Here is a 16,381-nt window from a genome sequence, read left to right on the forward strand (position 1 = left end):
CACGATTTAGGCTTAAAAATACAGTGCCCTTCATATATCTTCATTACCTGGGATTTTTGTATCTCTTAGTCTACAAAATAGTTAAAAATGGATCATTAACGGTTGTAACGATCGTATAAAAACAGGAAAATGGAAAATAGCCAGACATACTACGTTTCAACATATAAGTCATTGTGAGCTAATGAAATAAGAAATAAAACACATTAAGCACTAATTCTTTAAGAATTCTTCCAGGTATTAACCAGAGAGAAAAAGATTCATGTGAAATGATGTGGATGCATCTCTCACCAGAAGGACTGTTTGGCAAGCTGGATGACGTTAGCAGTGGTCTCAACATCAATGTAGTCATAGTGCAAGGTGGCTGGGTCTGTGGTAGATCCAGTCTCAGCTAGCAAAACCCCCAACCAGCGACCCATCTCCTCAGAGGAGGAGGCCTGAAGGCAAAAGTCAGAGTTACAGAATATGCAATCCCGCCAGTGTCTGTGAAGAGTTAAATGTTAAAAAAGAGAGAAGGTTTATGATTTAGTGAAGGAGGACAGTAGAAACAGGGTGAGATGGAGGCAAATGATCCCCCAAAAAGACCAGCCAAAACAAGAAGAGGATCCTTATAAACTTTAAATTCCTTATTATTATTATCTGTTTAAATGAAGATAATAATAATTGGATTGTTTAAGGATAGCGTGCAGACTATGTGAGGAAATAGAATCAAAACAAACTGGATGGCAATTGGAGGAAGTTTGTGAAGACCAACAACATTAAACACAAAAATCACTGTGGGTGGAGGAGATATTGAGCACTCGAGAGGAAGATAAAAAAATAAGGAGCAATCTTTTCTTGCATCAGCCTAAGTGTGATTTAGTGGTGTTTGAGGCATTTCTAATTCCCTCAACAAAGTTTTTTTTCTATGAAAATCTCTCAAGTACGTAATCAAACTCACCTCCAGTACGGCCACTTCTTGGCTGTTACGAAGGAGGCGGAAGGCAAAGGGGTGTTTGTGATCGAGGCCGGGGCTGACCTCACAGCCTCGGAGGGGCAGTGAAGCTATGTGGCTTTTCAGGTCATCCCGGTCCTTGTGAAGGAGCAGCTGGTTGTCCTTGAGGCGGCACCAGCGCTCCCTCCAGCGGTTATTAGAGAGAACATTCAGGTAGCCTGTCAGAGCAAACACAGTCAGGAGGATACCATCTTAAAGAAGTCGTTACAGTGGCAATATTTTTTCAGGCCTGTCTAGTTGGGAGACATTTTAGTCGTACCTATTTGAGCCTAAATGAAGGAAATAATAAGACATAAAAGGCATTTCTATTTGTTTGTCCATCACTGGTCCTCATTGCACACAATGGGGTGCACTTCTAAATGAATTTTTTAAAGAAACTTTTAGAATCTTTATGTTTTATAATACGTCTGAAAGCATAAGGAAATCAAAGCAACCTGTCTGAACTGTTTACTTTCAGGACCCTAACATAGCAATCTTAAGAAAAAACTTCCTAGAAGTGAGTCGCACCACTCAGCAGCCATTCTGAAACGCCTCTGGCATTACTTTGAAACATTTTCTTAATTAACCAAAATTCCAAAGATTCATTGGGACATAAATGCATTTATAGACCGGTCAATCAATCAAGATCCATATAAAAGCCATACTTCTACCATGTCAGGATATTTGCGTCTCTCTCTCTTACCACATGTAGGTACGTCTTCTTCAGCTGATGATGTCTGTTCATCCGTGGAGGGCTTCTTCTTTCCAAGTCCAATGATCTTAGTGATTTTCTTACTTGCTCCCTTCCCCACAGTGCCAGTCTTCTGCTCCGACTTTGTATTTTTCTTTCCTTTTCCTGAGAGAACATTTTGAAATTAATTCCTTTTTTACACTGAAGAGTAAATTAGTAAAAAGAACTCTAACGATCCTTGCTGAAGGCAATCTATGATCTTGATCTCAGCACAGGAAAATACCAAGATAGATGTTGATTCAGTTATGTTTGGATGCTTTTGTAATAATGTAAAAAAGAAGAGAAACCTTAGATTCTACTATAAACAACGCCGAGTTCCGAACGGGTTTAATCAGACCCTTGTGTTCAAAAAAGCAATGTTGGAGAATTAAACTCATTTCAAAATCCCAACATTCCCTCTGGTCTGAGTGTTCTGATTTGAGCTGCCCTAGTTTCTATTCAAATAGCAAAAGAGAGTTGAATGACTGTGCACATTCTGCTGGAAAGAGGGCTAACAGTGAAAAAAAAAAAGGCCATGAGAGGCTATGTCTGAGTCGCTCTGTCTGTGTAAGGAAAATAGCTTCTGCTTGACTCTCTTGCTTTGCTGATACTCTGATCTGTGATGTATCTGAATGAGTGTAAAAGAGAGTGAGAAAATATAAGAAAGACAAAAGAAAGATGTGTGTTTTAATGTGTTTGTATCTCTACACTAGAAAGGAAAAAAAAGCTTGACTTTTAACCTCTCTGTACTGTCAGACATCGAGGCAAAACAGACAGTGGAGAACAAGCGGGGGAGGGAAATATAAAGCATTCCCCTTCACTTATGTCATAGCCAACGTCTGGACTGACTCTAAACACACATGTGAGATCTGTATAATCACTGAGGCCAGTTTGCACTTGCACTTGCACACACACACACCCATTAATACTTAACAGGAATCAGCACCTGGCTGCTGAAAACAGTGAATAGCAGTCCAAACTGATATGATATAATGACAGCAACTCCCTGTGTTAACTTCCTCTTTGCAGTCAAAAATTCCCGATTTGGCATTTTTCCCACATTGCATTTTCCTCCCCGAATGCAAGATGACAATTACCATGGCAACTGTCTTAATTAAACAGTAAGCTGTCTGCAGTCAATTTAAGATGCAGGGTCTTTCTTGCAATAACAAAAGAATACAAAGACACAATGCAGGGCTGAGGTGGAGCGTAGACACACAGTTGTAAAAGTAATTAAAAAAAAAAACTCTGATCAGGCTAATTTAATTCCAGTAAATCAGCTTTTTTTGTTACCAGCCATGGAAAGAATGTGGCTGATTAAGATTATGAGAGTTCTTGGACTGAATAAGAGAAGGAGCAAAGGATGAGAACTACTAACTATTTTTTTGGCAATTATTACAGCTGATGATGTTGCTGTGACGATACTGCATGATTAATATATGTGAATTCTGCCCCAATCAGTCAGAGAAAAACCACATCCAAAACTTCCTGAAGACTTTAAACATGGTTTGCAATAAATTTTGGTGTGACAGAAGTCACATTAATAGTCGCCAATGTTCCCTCTAAGCTGCGCACGTGCGCAATTGCGCACTGCAGGCACGGTTTCTGCACACAGAAAATCTGCATTGCGCACAAAAAAAAAATCTAACCTGAATTGAAAATAAAACTTTAACAATTCTGTTTTGCAGTGTTAGTCAGTAAGTGACTGGCTGCTCCCGTATGGGATTAGAACGATGCCACCTTATCCCATAGTCCAGCCGATAATGTGATTCACATTTTTATACGCAGCCAATCAACGTGGTTGACAGGCTATGACAGCGTCCTTATGTGCCGACACTGGCGTTTTAACTAGCAAAGCGGCGTGGCTGATGTGGAGTGAAGCCACGTTAATGACAACGTGTACAACCATTGGAGATGTGAGCAGGACAGACGGAACAATTGACGGAAAAAGTGTGGACTTTCTACCAGTTTTTAAATTGTGTTTATAGGCCACGTAAAACCAGAGTTATGATAAAAATATCTGCAATGTTTGGTTTCCTTCCTGAATACTGTCATTGTTTATATTTACTGCAGGAAGAAACGGTAAAAACGGCGTTTTATAAGGAAAAAGGCTCGAAAGCACTCTCTGTATGTGAGCAAAAACAAACCCCCACCCCCCTCTTTCTTTCCTATTCGTCCAAAAAAGTACCATGTCGACCAATCAAAAAAATGGTATGGCAACGTGGCAACTAGTTAGAAACGGGGGGAAATTTTAGGAGTGACGGCGGTATTTTGAGATGTGAGAGATTTGAGACGTTTAGCTCAAATCTTGTGTAGTTAGTGTGTAGTGTAGTCAATATATTTGTTGTGTGCGTCAGAACAATGAGGCGACTGCTGAATGTTACAGGTGTTACAGCAGTGATACATCTCCTGTTGTCAGGCCTGCAGGTATCAGGCTGTTGTTCTCCTTTATCTAGTGGACAGAAATTATTTTTTGGAGTGTCACAAATAATTTGTGTGGCATCAAATTTGATGCAGAACAGCTGATTGTTCTGTAAATAGTTTGAAATGTTTATTTAAAAATGCCTCGGCTGCATTTTAAAAAAATAGCTGCAAAAAACTTTGTTTGCCAAACTGAGTTACTTTTTTGAGGAGTAACTATATAATTATACAGAGAGTTACAGGACTCTCTCCCAGACCACAGATTCATAATACAAGTCAGAGCTTTATAAAAAGAAAAAGAAAAAGAAAGTTGGTTTTTTTTTTTTCGAAATTGGAGTTCAAGTCATTTTTACTTCCAATAGTGTTAACATACTACACAGGCCAATGGCTAGATTTTTTTTTTACATTTTCATTGTAAATGGGCTGAAGCAGTTTAAAAGTAGTCTAACATAAATGTAAATGCTGTAATTTGATTATTTTAATAAACCATGTAACTTGGATGGATTAGATGCTGGCGTGACCACAGTGCACACGTCTGATGTCACTCAGGGAGTTTGTGTGTTCGCTCAGACACGTGAAAAATTAGAGGGAACATTGGTAGTCGCTGAATTATTTTCTCACAATGTTGGTTCTAAAACTATGTTATGCACTTTACTACTGTTGGAGTGGAAGTGGATTCATTTTTCTTCCCTCTTTCTGGGTTAGTATCGTGGACAGCGTGAAAGACAAATCTACCATGACACCATCGTGGTGTTTTGAAACCAGAATGAGGCGTTGATCTGACCCTGATGCCACATGCTAATTTTTACTAGCAATTTTTCAATCATAGGTCATTAACCAATGACCGTATAATGAATAATGCCCCTTTATGGCTCTTACAATGACCAGATTGATCAAATAAATGCTGTTTTCAATCTGACCCAAATTAAGTGACTGAGTTCATAAACTCACCAGGAAAGGAGATCACAGGACCAGGTTGAAATAATAGCAACTTATTTATAAGCAGGGCTGAGGACCTATATTCTAAATTTGAGTAAATGTAGTGCAGCAAAGGAAAAGCTGTGCTAAAACAGTCAGACAGAGAGAGAGAGAGAGATCTTTTTATTATTATTAATGGAATGCTAATGTTTACTATATAGCAAATTATCACAGAGTCAGTAACAGCATGTAGGTCTTTGGGATCCAATTAATTCTAACCACCCCAAAGCGTACTTCATTGTTCAAAGATGCACTCTTTTTTCAGTACACATCTTGGATATTACCCCAGATCTCATAATTTCATGGAAGCAACACAGAAAAATGTCTTGCACAACCAAATGTTTTCAAATCTTGAAACCCAATTGGTTGTTAGACTTTAAATCAACTGCTGGTGGGAAATTTGTTTCAGATACAATTCTGGAAAAATTCACCAATCTAAACAGAGCAAAAAAATAAGAGTGTTAAATTTTAGTTGACAATCCAAATAACTGAGCTGACAAGTAAAGTGAGTTTTCTCTCCCAGAAGAATTGTGCCAGCTGAGAAAACACACAGTAAATAATCTGAGAATATTTCAACGGTATCTCTTTGTTTTGGCTTTTAGTTGAGTGAGGAAAGACCATCCCCATGTAAAAGCATGTTAAATAAATCCAAATGCTCATTCTTCAGCCTTCAATAAAGGCTGACCTTTCCACAGCTTGCGGAGATTCCTCTCTGAATTATGAGGGAGATTACGTGAGAAAGACAGCCATTCAGCCTGAGAACAATTCTTTACGGTTCCAAGAAACACCAGTTTTAATAACTCCTGTCCCTCACTGAATTTTATTATTGATGTTGTACTGTGCCATGGGGCTATGATTAAAGGTACTATGTGAATGCAATGTGATCGGAATGGCACTATGAAAACAAGCTTTTAGCTCAATCACACAGTCTTCATTAGATTGTTCATCTGTCATGGATCTGTTGACATGCAAGCTCAAAGCTGATTTTATTTAATCCATGGCATCCAGATGAAAAGATACTTTCTGTTTGGCACCATAAAGGGCAACTACTGGTCTTCATTCACCTTGACCAGAGATCCAGAATTGCAGTTGTTGTAGTTGTTGTTACTCATAACACAGAGATTGTTCAGACCTTTTTGTTTTAAGCACAAACTAAAATGGATGAAAATGATTCATTTCTGGTAGCAACTGTCGTTGTGACTCTCACCTTGGTCCTTGCAGTCGCTGTGACCATTCTCATGGGTTGCTTCCCCATCTGAGCTTGGCCTGTCACACGATGTCTTCTGGAGGCAGGACAACCACAGAGAAAAAAAGAAGAAGAAAGAAAAGAATGGGTGTACAGGAAGGTACATAGTGAACAAAACTGTACTTTCCTGAGGACAGACAAGTCAAGAAGCTAATCAACACAGCTAATTACACTGCAGTAACATCTGCAACATGTTACAGATGAGATTAGGCTGGGCTTACGTTTGCCATGCCAAGTTGGAAGAGGTTTGTCAGGCACACATACATGTGCCGAGTGCAGTTTGTCCACAGTGATTTTACCTGCTTTTTTACCTGCTTTTTCCCATGAAAGCCAAATTTCCTGTCTGTGCCATATAGAAGTAAATGTTTTTAGACACCGCCTGAAAACATACTGTGATTTTGAAAATACAAGGTTATGTCTACAAGAATACATTCATCTAAGGAGTTTTGGAACCAAATAATCTATTATTGACGTTTGAAAATTTATTGGCTAAGGCCAATAGCCTTATGTCATCTTTCTCCTTCCTGTGTTCATTGGAAAGGCAGTAGTGTGTCAACAGAAAAAAAAGAAAATTGCTCATAAGAAGCAAGTGTCTGCTTCAAAAAACAGCAACAAATCCTGGTTTAACAGATTAAGTACGTGTAACCTTTTATTGACACTGGAAGCACATTTTATTAAACTAAACTGGTGTTAATTACAGTGGGAAGACAGATATTTGATTCAAAACACTGCTATTCCATGAAGTTATCTATTGCACAAATAATAGTAAGCCAAGGCTCAGATGGTACCTTAATAAATTAAGGTACCATCTGAATGACATCACGCACAATATATATATATATATATATATATATATATATATATATATATATATATATATATATATATATATATATATATATATATATATATATATATATATATATATAAAACCGCAAATCGCAAATCTTCTACCAACCTGAAACCTGATTCAAACCCTACAAAAGCAACGCTTAATAACAAAATACAACAAGCTGTTAAAATGACTATCATCTATCAGTGTGAGTGTGTTCTGTTTACCTTTTCCAGTTCAGGTTTATGCACTGGAGATCCAGATCCAACTCCATCCAAATCTATGCTCCCATTAACACACACCTCTCTCATCACCTAGGAACACCACAAGGAAATACGCCATTAGCTAACGTGGCTGCCATTCACATTAAACAAGTCCACAGTCACACATTTGATTGCCGCTGTGGGAGATCAGATGCCGCCATCTGTAACGGCTCCTGACTGCTGATCATACCATGTGGGTGGATTCCTAATTTAAAAATCCTAAAATATTTCCTCGCTGAATTGCCACATGATTAAGAAGCTCATTCCTTCAGTCTAGAAGGTTTGACTGGGGTAATGCAGGCCACATGTATGGTGAACTCTCTCACATCTCATCATGCTACTGAATCACAGCCAAGGGAGCAACAAGCAGTGCATGAACTGCAGGAGGGAGAGCATGCATGCATGTGGTGTGTGGCAGTAGTTGGTGGTGGGGTGGGGGTTGGCAGGTCTGTAACAAACATGAGACACAAAGACTTTGCCTGCATTCATGGAATCCATACACAATAAGGTCCAGTAGGGGTGAATGAGATCTGCAGAGCTGTGAATAGGGCGCCAGCGTGCTTTACCATGACCTCATTGGATGTCTGACCTGGCAACCCACCATGGGATCTGGCAATCCCAGACATGTGGCAGTGACAGAGAGTGCAGATGAACAGTGGGTATAGCAAAATGAGATTTCAGTTGAACCGCTGTGTGCGCAAGTTGGCTAATGCACTCCCTGACACACATGCAGACACACACACACACACACACAAACTCCCACTCGTCTGAACCATCTCTAGCTGCGCTGGGCTCCTCAACTCATTGGTTTTGGCTTGGAAGGAGCATAACTGGGTTTCGTGGGGGAAATGACAGGCTGTGGCTCCATGGGTTTGGCTCTGAGAGCAGCTAAGAGGCCAGAGAATGGGATAGACAGCAACATCATGTCTATCTTTCCTTCGGAGAGCTTTTGCTGCCATGCCAGTGTACTACGTAGGTCTGATAATGCACTACAAATCAAAAAGAGGAGGAGGTGGTGAGACTGGAGGCTATAACTATGGGTGCTGAAACACAACTTGCAATAAAAAAGAAAATAGTGTTGACTGATGACTTGTTGCTCATTGCTTGTTCACCTCCTTGCAGTGCACATTTTGCAATTTTATGGTATAAAAACAGCTTGATTTCTTTACAGATGAAGCAACTTGAAGCATTTAATAGACGTGAAACCCATTCTTTACAATGTCTGCAAACCTACAAATGGCTGTCCCTCTATGACCCTGGTTCTCTTCCTGTTAAAAGGGATTTGAAATAAAGTTTTCTGTCTGTCTGTCTGTTTGTTTGTCTGGCAAAAGATAAAAGAAAAAAATGATATAATCAACCAACACAAACCTTTTGTTTTCTGAGTGATTGCTTTTGGCAGCACTTATCCAATTGATGCAAAAAAAACCAAAACAAAACTAAAAATAAACTAATCTGTCTGTCTCAGGGTTTGTTTGTTTTTTTTGTTTTTTTGACAATTCATTGAGGCCTATTTTAAAGGCTCATGCTGGAATAGTTGCATTACAGCTCAAGCTATAAATGTATTGTAAATGCTTATCTTGAAAGTGATGAAGGCATTGCCATGCACAGGACAACCATACACTGTCAAGGAGTTTGCACAAGGGGTTGGACTGTAATGGAAACTTGAGCAGATAAGCTGTGACTAACAGTGCACATTCCACTTACTTCCCCCAAAATTTATGCAGGCAAAGAAAAGAAAAGAGAAGTTAGTCAGTCAGCGAGACAAAGAAATGAGGTCAGACTATATCAGCAGGCAAAGATGAAGACAAAGAAGGAGTTAGGGCGTGGGGAATCCATACAATTAAAAAACACTGAAAAGGAAAATGAAGCAATGACACAATATGGACATGTGTGCTCCATAAACACATCGTTAGCCTACAGGGTCTGGGAGAGTCATTATTGTAAACTATGGGCTTTGGAAAGCCTCAGGTACTCTCCCAGCTTTCCCTTCACCCTGCTTTCTTTCATTTCTTTCCTCTCCTTCTTTTGTGGAGCAAAGCAGAGCTGCTCCTTCTGTTGAATCCGATGACTTCTATTTCACATGCTGACTTCATGCTGACTTCTATTTCACTGTTGGCCAGTGGGGGAAAAATATCCAAATAAATTTGAACTTCTTTGATTCAGATCGATAATATTCAAGAATGACTGTTACTGAAGCTCAATGTCTCTCTGGGTAAAAGATGAGCTTGTGAGAGGTGGACAAAAAACACAAAGCTCAAGAGACAAAAATAAATTTAAGGGGGAACAACGAATACTTAAAATATCCAAAAACAGTCTCAATTACTATTTTTTCCTTCTTCTTTTAATAACCTGTCCTGTCCAGCAGTTTTAGTAAGTTGAATTGTAGTCTGCATGTTCAGTTGTGGCAACCACAAAGAGACAAAGAGGGAGGGGGGCAGCAGACACACTGGGACATATCCACTTTGTGTGACTTGATGCCACTCTTACACACCCCACAGCTGAAGGGAACACAGACCAGCCAAGGAACGTAACCCTGCATGTAACAAAGCCAACTGTAGTGGCATGACGAACTACATGTGCATCAATTAAGTAAACAAAAAAACCCAGAGCAATTGCTAGAGTTACAAAATACCTGCCACGGCACTATCAGTTCAATTTGTTTCCACAATCCCGACACCTGACTAAATATGTGTCCAGACCCAGTTTCTCCAAGCAACAATTTGTGCACTCATTACCATCACTCGGATGGTTGAGGGATTTGTATATTTTCATGGGTCTGGTTGAAACCGCCTGCAGATACTTCAGCCCCCCGATGAGGTTACCTGCACCAGCCAATCAATAAACAACATCTAATTACCATGCCGAGCAAGTAATTGAATGAAGAAGAAAAAATCCAAACTGTTTGGGTCTTTGTTTCCTGACTGCAATAAACATGCTACAGCTGAAACTTCCAGAGAAAGACCAAAAGGAAACACTGCATATAGTAAGACTGGTGTTTCCATCAGTACATGGGGAAAATATGCTTGAGGGATTGTTTTCTTAACAAGGAGGAAAACAAGAAGACAAATCACATATTCAAGTCTAAAAGTCCACTGGAACTGCTGGAGGCCACAAATGTTTATAAAAAATACCATCACACAAATGCGCTAGGAGGCATCTTAAAATAGCACACGATAGGTTGTTGAGAAACCATAAATTTCAGGAGATACATATGAGATCTGAAGGGAGCAGAGATGAGAGGGAAGAATGTGGGGTGGGGGTTTCCTTTTAAAACAAAAAGACCAGATGACACCCACCATCAATGTAACTGAAACAGACAGAGCACAGAGGTGCTCTCCAACAACAAATGGTTGCAGGGATAGAAAAGCAGTACCGGAGCTTATTTGATGTCAGCGGGGCGGGTTTGTTTTGTGGACTTGTTGAGCTGCCAGAAGGAAAGATCAGAGAGTGAAAGAGAAGACAGGGGAAGGAAGAGAGGGGGGGGGGGGGGAGTCTGTGAGAGAGAAGCAGAAGAAAGGACTCAGAGGACTGCAAACCAAACATCTCCACATGAGAGAGAAACCAGCAGAACCACCTGTTCACAACAAACCAGTCATACAATACGAGGAAAAGGCCCATCCTGAGGAAGAAAGCCAAGACAGTTACACCCTTTATTCTTTAAAAGTAACTTGAACCCACTCTCTAAAACATGTGAAAGCAACTTAAAGGCTGATCCCAAGATATTTTAGATGTTCAGCAATCAAGTAAAGCTAGTAAAGCTCCAAGAAAAGCTAGTATGCTGCACTGGTGTTCTTGTCAGCTTCAAAGTTGGGCCACACAGAATGCTCTTTATCTACTGATTAACTCTTTACCCCTTAAAAGCCTGCCAGGCATAACCTTTGAAGTTCTCTTCTCAACTGAGTCGTTTGAGTAGAAAAAAAAAGACTGGGTGTGCACCCTTGAAAAATCCAGAAACTATGGTCGTCAAACCACAACTTTATTGATACATATCAATAAAGATGTCAAAGCTCGTCATTATTGGTACAAATTCCATCTTTATGGGAAAAAGAGTTCAAACAAACACCGTCTCTATCCAGTGTGATGGTAAAAGCAGTAGTTTTGAGATTTATTGATGTACCTTAAGCCACTCCTCGGCCTGTTCTTTGCTCTGCACAGCCAGCACCAGGGCGTCTGCACCTTGGTGGACAATCTTTAGTTCGTGCTTCTTTTTCTTGCCATCTTTAGGGATGTGTGTGATGCTGCACACTGACAGGTTCAGCTCCATTTGGGGAGTGTGGTCTTTGGAGGATTTGTAACACTGCATGAAGAGAAAGATTCTGTTTGTAGTGCAGTTTATGCTCACCATTTGTATGTACACAGACAGTAACATGCCTGAGTGTTTCTCACCAGCAGTTTGTTGTCTTTGATGACACATAGGAGTTTGGTCCACTGGCCGAAGCGCTTCTTGCGCAGCAGGAATGCACAAATCCGGGCGTCCTTCACGAGGTCCATGGACGCTTCCTCAGAGGGCCACTGGTGACGCATCTTCTGGCTCTTCCCATCCTCCTCTTCCTCATCGTACGACTCATAGGAACTGCTCATGGCATCCGAGTCATAGTCTGAGAGGGTATGAATAGACTGCCCTTCATTTTATATTCAAATCAGGTAACGCAAAAACTTGGGACACACTCACTTTTTTCTTCAGAAGTCTGTAACATAACTACTGTTACATGATTGATGTGTTTTATATATTAGCTTGTCACTTACTGGAGGTGATGTATTCTGGAGCCTTTCCAGGACCTAAAGGAACCGCTTCCTCATAGTAGCCTTCTGGAAGAGATGAGCTGGGCAGGGGAGGGGGCCCGTTATTTGGAGTCTGCAGAGTGAACACAGGTTTCCTCTACTTTTAATAATGAAACTTCAAATGACATTTTAGCTGCTTTGAAACATGGCACTGAACTGATCTGGTCTAGAACCTTCAATCATTTCAGCACTTGCAATTCAACTGACAAAACAACAGCCCTCTACATTAGCAATCACCAGGCACATCAATTGCTTTCATTCATGACGCCTGGCTCTTCTGTGCAGAGATGTTTTTTCAAACAAAAATGCTATACACTATTCCTGGGATTATTTCCTTTATTTCCTCTCATCATCAATAATGAGAGGAGATAAAAGACCAGTTTTACATTCAAATGTATCAATATTTTCATACATTCTCATTCATACAAAACTCTACCCATCATGCCTCAAACACAAAGGGGAATTAAGGATACCAGCCATGATCTTTTGTCTTCAGTCTTTAAAGGTGGTGACGATAATTCAAAATGATTAATCTCCCCATCTGCCTTTAATCACTGTCAGAACTACAAAAAGGAAGTAATTAGCTGCTGTAACATGAAGAAGGAGATATTCTTCTGGTCCAATACAACTTAGAGGAAGCCATTAACAATGTTGTCAGTGCAGCATTGAGCCTACTTCATTACTAAGTGTCACTTAATAGACACTGACAGAGCAAAACAGAGGCACAGTGGTTGCCGTTGTTTTGCTGAGGAGTCTTTCACTTTTCAGGTCAAAATCAGAAAATATTAGGTAGAAAGACGAGACAATATAATTAGACAGTGTCTGAAAGAGAAAACAAGAAAGTGTCGGTAAAAGAAATCAAATCCGAAGTTGTGTTAAAGACACTAAAAATGGCTGAAATTATACCAACAGAAAGATACTGACATAATTCCACAATGATTAACTGTGGTCTTAAATGGAGTTAAAATATTTTCATGCCATTATACTGCAGAGCTCATGAGCAGTGAAGCTGAAGGGTGGGGGTGAGACGTGCTTTGTTTGGACGTGTTCTCGTTGGCACTGCACAGTCCTACAAATCTAGTCAACAGGGTGAGGGATCAACTGCGCAGCCTGACGTGATCCATCTTGGCTGCGTCGCACTTCTCAGACATTTCACCTCGTACTAAAACAGCACTGTGGCTACAAACATCAAATCTGATAATGTGGTTTAACACTGGAACAAATAGCTTAGTGGCCGGCATACGTCAATGTACATATATTTTTTCCATTGCTGTGGAGTTGGGAGTTTTTGAAAGTTCCCCATGGAGTGCTACGACTTCTGTGGAACAGCTTTTTGATGAGTGTGTCCTTGTTGTGTTTAATGGATTCTGAGGTTCTCTATTTTGATGTTGGTGATGTCACATAAGTAGTAATATAGATGTTTTCAAAACGCTTTAAAAACATAACCCTTCTTTTAAATCACTAATATGACCCAGCTGAGTGTAGCATAGCTTATTAATGTTTCTTCTAGAGCCTCAGTTTAATAAGCAGCCTACACCGAATACAAGCCAGAGAAACTGAAAGTGCATGACATGTTGTCAAGTTGTAAAGACCTTATAAGGCCACACTCTAAGCGTCCCTGAAAGCACTTTTAAAAAAGACCAAGCCCGGCTGCTATGGCTGCACACTTATGGAAAACCTCTTTGATTTCCCTTTTTATTTTCTTTACTGATGGTATTGCCGATTTTCCAGTTATAGATGGGAGAAACATCATAAGTGCAGTCTAAGTCTATGTGCTATGGGCCATAGGTTACAGCCGGCCCAATCAGGTGTCAGGGCTGCATTGATGTAAGCACCCATTACTGTAGCAACCTGGGACATAAAAAGGACTTGGCTCATGCTCTCAAAGCACAGAAAGTGTGTGTCACTACAACATGACAGTGCACCGTCCAACATCACAGCGTTGGTCATAATTATGGCATTTCTGTAATGAAAGAGCACTATTGAATTTTGGTTGTACATGTCTATTAGTGAATTAAGATGCCAAGAAAAAGCCATTCTGTTTTGAGTATCCTTCTCGTCATTTTTATATTCTAGTATCTCTAGTGTTGAGTGGAGAGGAAAGCTGGGAGGGAGTGGGGAAGAGTTGTAGCAAAGGAGCTCGACTTGGACTTAAACCTGGGCTGTTCTGATTTTTTTTTCCTTTCTCTGGTAATACAGTAGAAATCGTGACTCAAACATACAAACACACATATATGCTAAAAGTCACTCACTGAAGCCAAAGTATAAACTTGTGTGATGGTCTGTATCTCCATAGCAAGCTAAAATATTAGTCAAATAATCCCTTCTAAAATGCTCCAAAAGGATCCAACAGATACAGGTAGTTATAAAAATAACTTTTTAGCCCATTCGGGTTTGTTATGAAGGGGAGGAAGTACAACATCACTTTTGTACTTTTGCTTTTCACTGCTGCAAAGATAGGCATTTTAACATCGGAGTCTGGAAATTGACTGAAGCCAGCCTCAAAAGGCACCTCGAAGGACTGCAGTTTTTGCCACTTTCACGTAGGCTTAATTTGTTTTTATTTGTCATTTGTTGAGCAGGAAGAGTGAGAGCTTGTTTTCATGCAGAGTACGTTCCGGATCAAAATGCGGTACAATCGTCGTCGTCGTCGTCGTCGTCTTTTTTTTTTTTTTTTTAAATCGTTGTCATTTGGAAATGAGATCGCACATAAGTATGAATCGAGATCGCGATTTTCTAACGATTAATCGTGCAGCCCTAGTGTCAATGCTCGTAAAACGTTTAACACGTCACTAACACCAGAGATGGGCAGTAACGCGTTACTGTAATCTGATTACTTTTTTCAAGTAACGAGTAAAGTAAGGGATTACTATTGCAAAAACGGTAATTAGATTACCGTTACTTTCCCGTAGGAACGCTGCGTTACTGTGTTACTAAAACCGTGATTTTTTTGCGAGAATGTCTCATGACAGTGACGTAAGCGAGTGCGCCGTTAGTGACAACAGCTGTGTGCAGATCAACAATGGATCACATATCGATTGTGGGAGAGAGTATGAGCGTGCAGCGTTTAAAGCGTGGAAGTACTGACCTTACTTTGAGTTTGATTCCATAAAAAGTGACAAAAACATCAGTGTCCATCGTGCGTGGGAAGAAAACTTCTTTTTACAGCGAAAAAAACCCCCTAAACTTCCAAGCAAGCACCGAGTGCGCAACGACGTAATGGGAAACTCACAGAGAAACTCGCGGATTCTTCAACTGACCGCGGCACACCTGCACCAGGGTAAACCTCCGCCTACCGCAGTCCTGCTTTACAGGTGAAAATAGAGCAACAGGACCGCTGAGTCTTTGACTTTATTTATTTTCTGCTGTGTTTTACTTGCATCTATTTGAAGGAGTGAGTGTAAACACAAAAAATATTTTATTTTATGTGCTGGAATGTGCAGAAAATAGGTTTAAATATTAAACAAATTCCTTCCAGTCAGAGAATGTTGCATATAATTAAATATTTGCTTGATGCATAAAGTTAAAAGATTAAAACTGATAAAACAAGTTTTAAAAAGAGACTTTTCCATTTGATTACATTTTGTATGATGGGTTATGTAGAAAAAGTAGAATTGGGCTGAAAGATCTATCGCTTTATTACCTCTTCAGGTTGTAAATCGTGTTTTTAAAAAGTAACTAAGTAACTAAGTAATTAATTACTTTTGAAAATAAGTAATCAGTAAAGTAACGGGATTACTTTTTTGGGGAAGTAATCAGTAATTAGTTACTGATTACTTTTTTCAAGTAACTTGACCAACACTGACTAACACTGAAAACATAATATTGGCGAAATTCTTATGTTAATAACTGAGCTAAGCCAACTCTTCATCCTTGAATCATTAGAAGAAATGAGGCATTTTGGGTCAAAAAGATGAAATATAAACACTTAAAAACAAAATAATCAATTATAAATTATTCAAAGTTCTGGGACCTGACACTTTCATTCATGAGGTTTTCCTTTCTCAAGCCAAACCACAGTTCCCCATCCACCTGTTAATGTTCAGATGAAAAAATATCCAGTTTGTGTTATCTGAAATTCATTTTTGTTGAGCAAACCAAGTTTCCTTTTCTTCACCCCAAACACACCCTCATCCTCACCCCCTAATCCTTGTTGTTC

General features: G+C 39.7%; 1 protein-coding gene across 4 annotated transcripts in view; it reads right to left on the reverse strand.

The window, feature by feature from the left end:
* afap1 (actin filament associated protein 1) overlaps positions 1-16,381 on the reverse strand; it is a 92,774-nt gene that overhangs the window by 9,583 nt on the left and 66,810 nt on the right. For 3 of the 4 annotated variants that reach the window (XM_026157932.1, XM_026157941.1, XM_026157914.1), the window contains exons 4-11: positions 12,187-12,295; positions 11,827-12,038; positions 11,558-11,737; positions 7,405-7,491; positions 6,307-6,382; positions 1,674-1,826; positions 938-1,149; positions 289-434 (exon numbers count right to left, since the gene is read on the reverse strand). In XM_026157932.1, the coding sequence (XP_026013717.1) occupies positions 289-434; positions 938-1,149; positions 1,674-1,826; positions 6,307-6,382; positions 7,405-7,491; positions 11,558-11,737; positions 11,827-12,038; positions 12,187-12,295 (1,175 nt within the window). The remainder of the gene's footprint in view (positions 1-288; positions 435-937; positions 1,150-1,673; positions 1,827-6,306; positions 6,383-7,404; positions 7,492-11,557; positions 11,738-11,826; positions 12,039-12,186; positions 12,296-16,381) is intronic. The other variant, XM_026157922.1, reaches the window with a different exon arrangement.

The sequence above is a fragment of the Astatotilapia calliptera genome, chromosome 3 (genome assembly GCF_900246225.1).
Source record: "Astatotilapia calliptera chromosome 3, fAstCal1.2, whole genome shotgun sequence".
Classification (NCBI taxonomy): Eukaryota; Metazoa; Chordata; class Actinopteri; order Cichliformes; family Cichlidae; genus Astatotilapia; species Astatotilapia calliptera.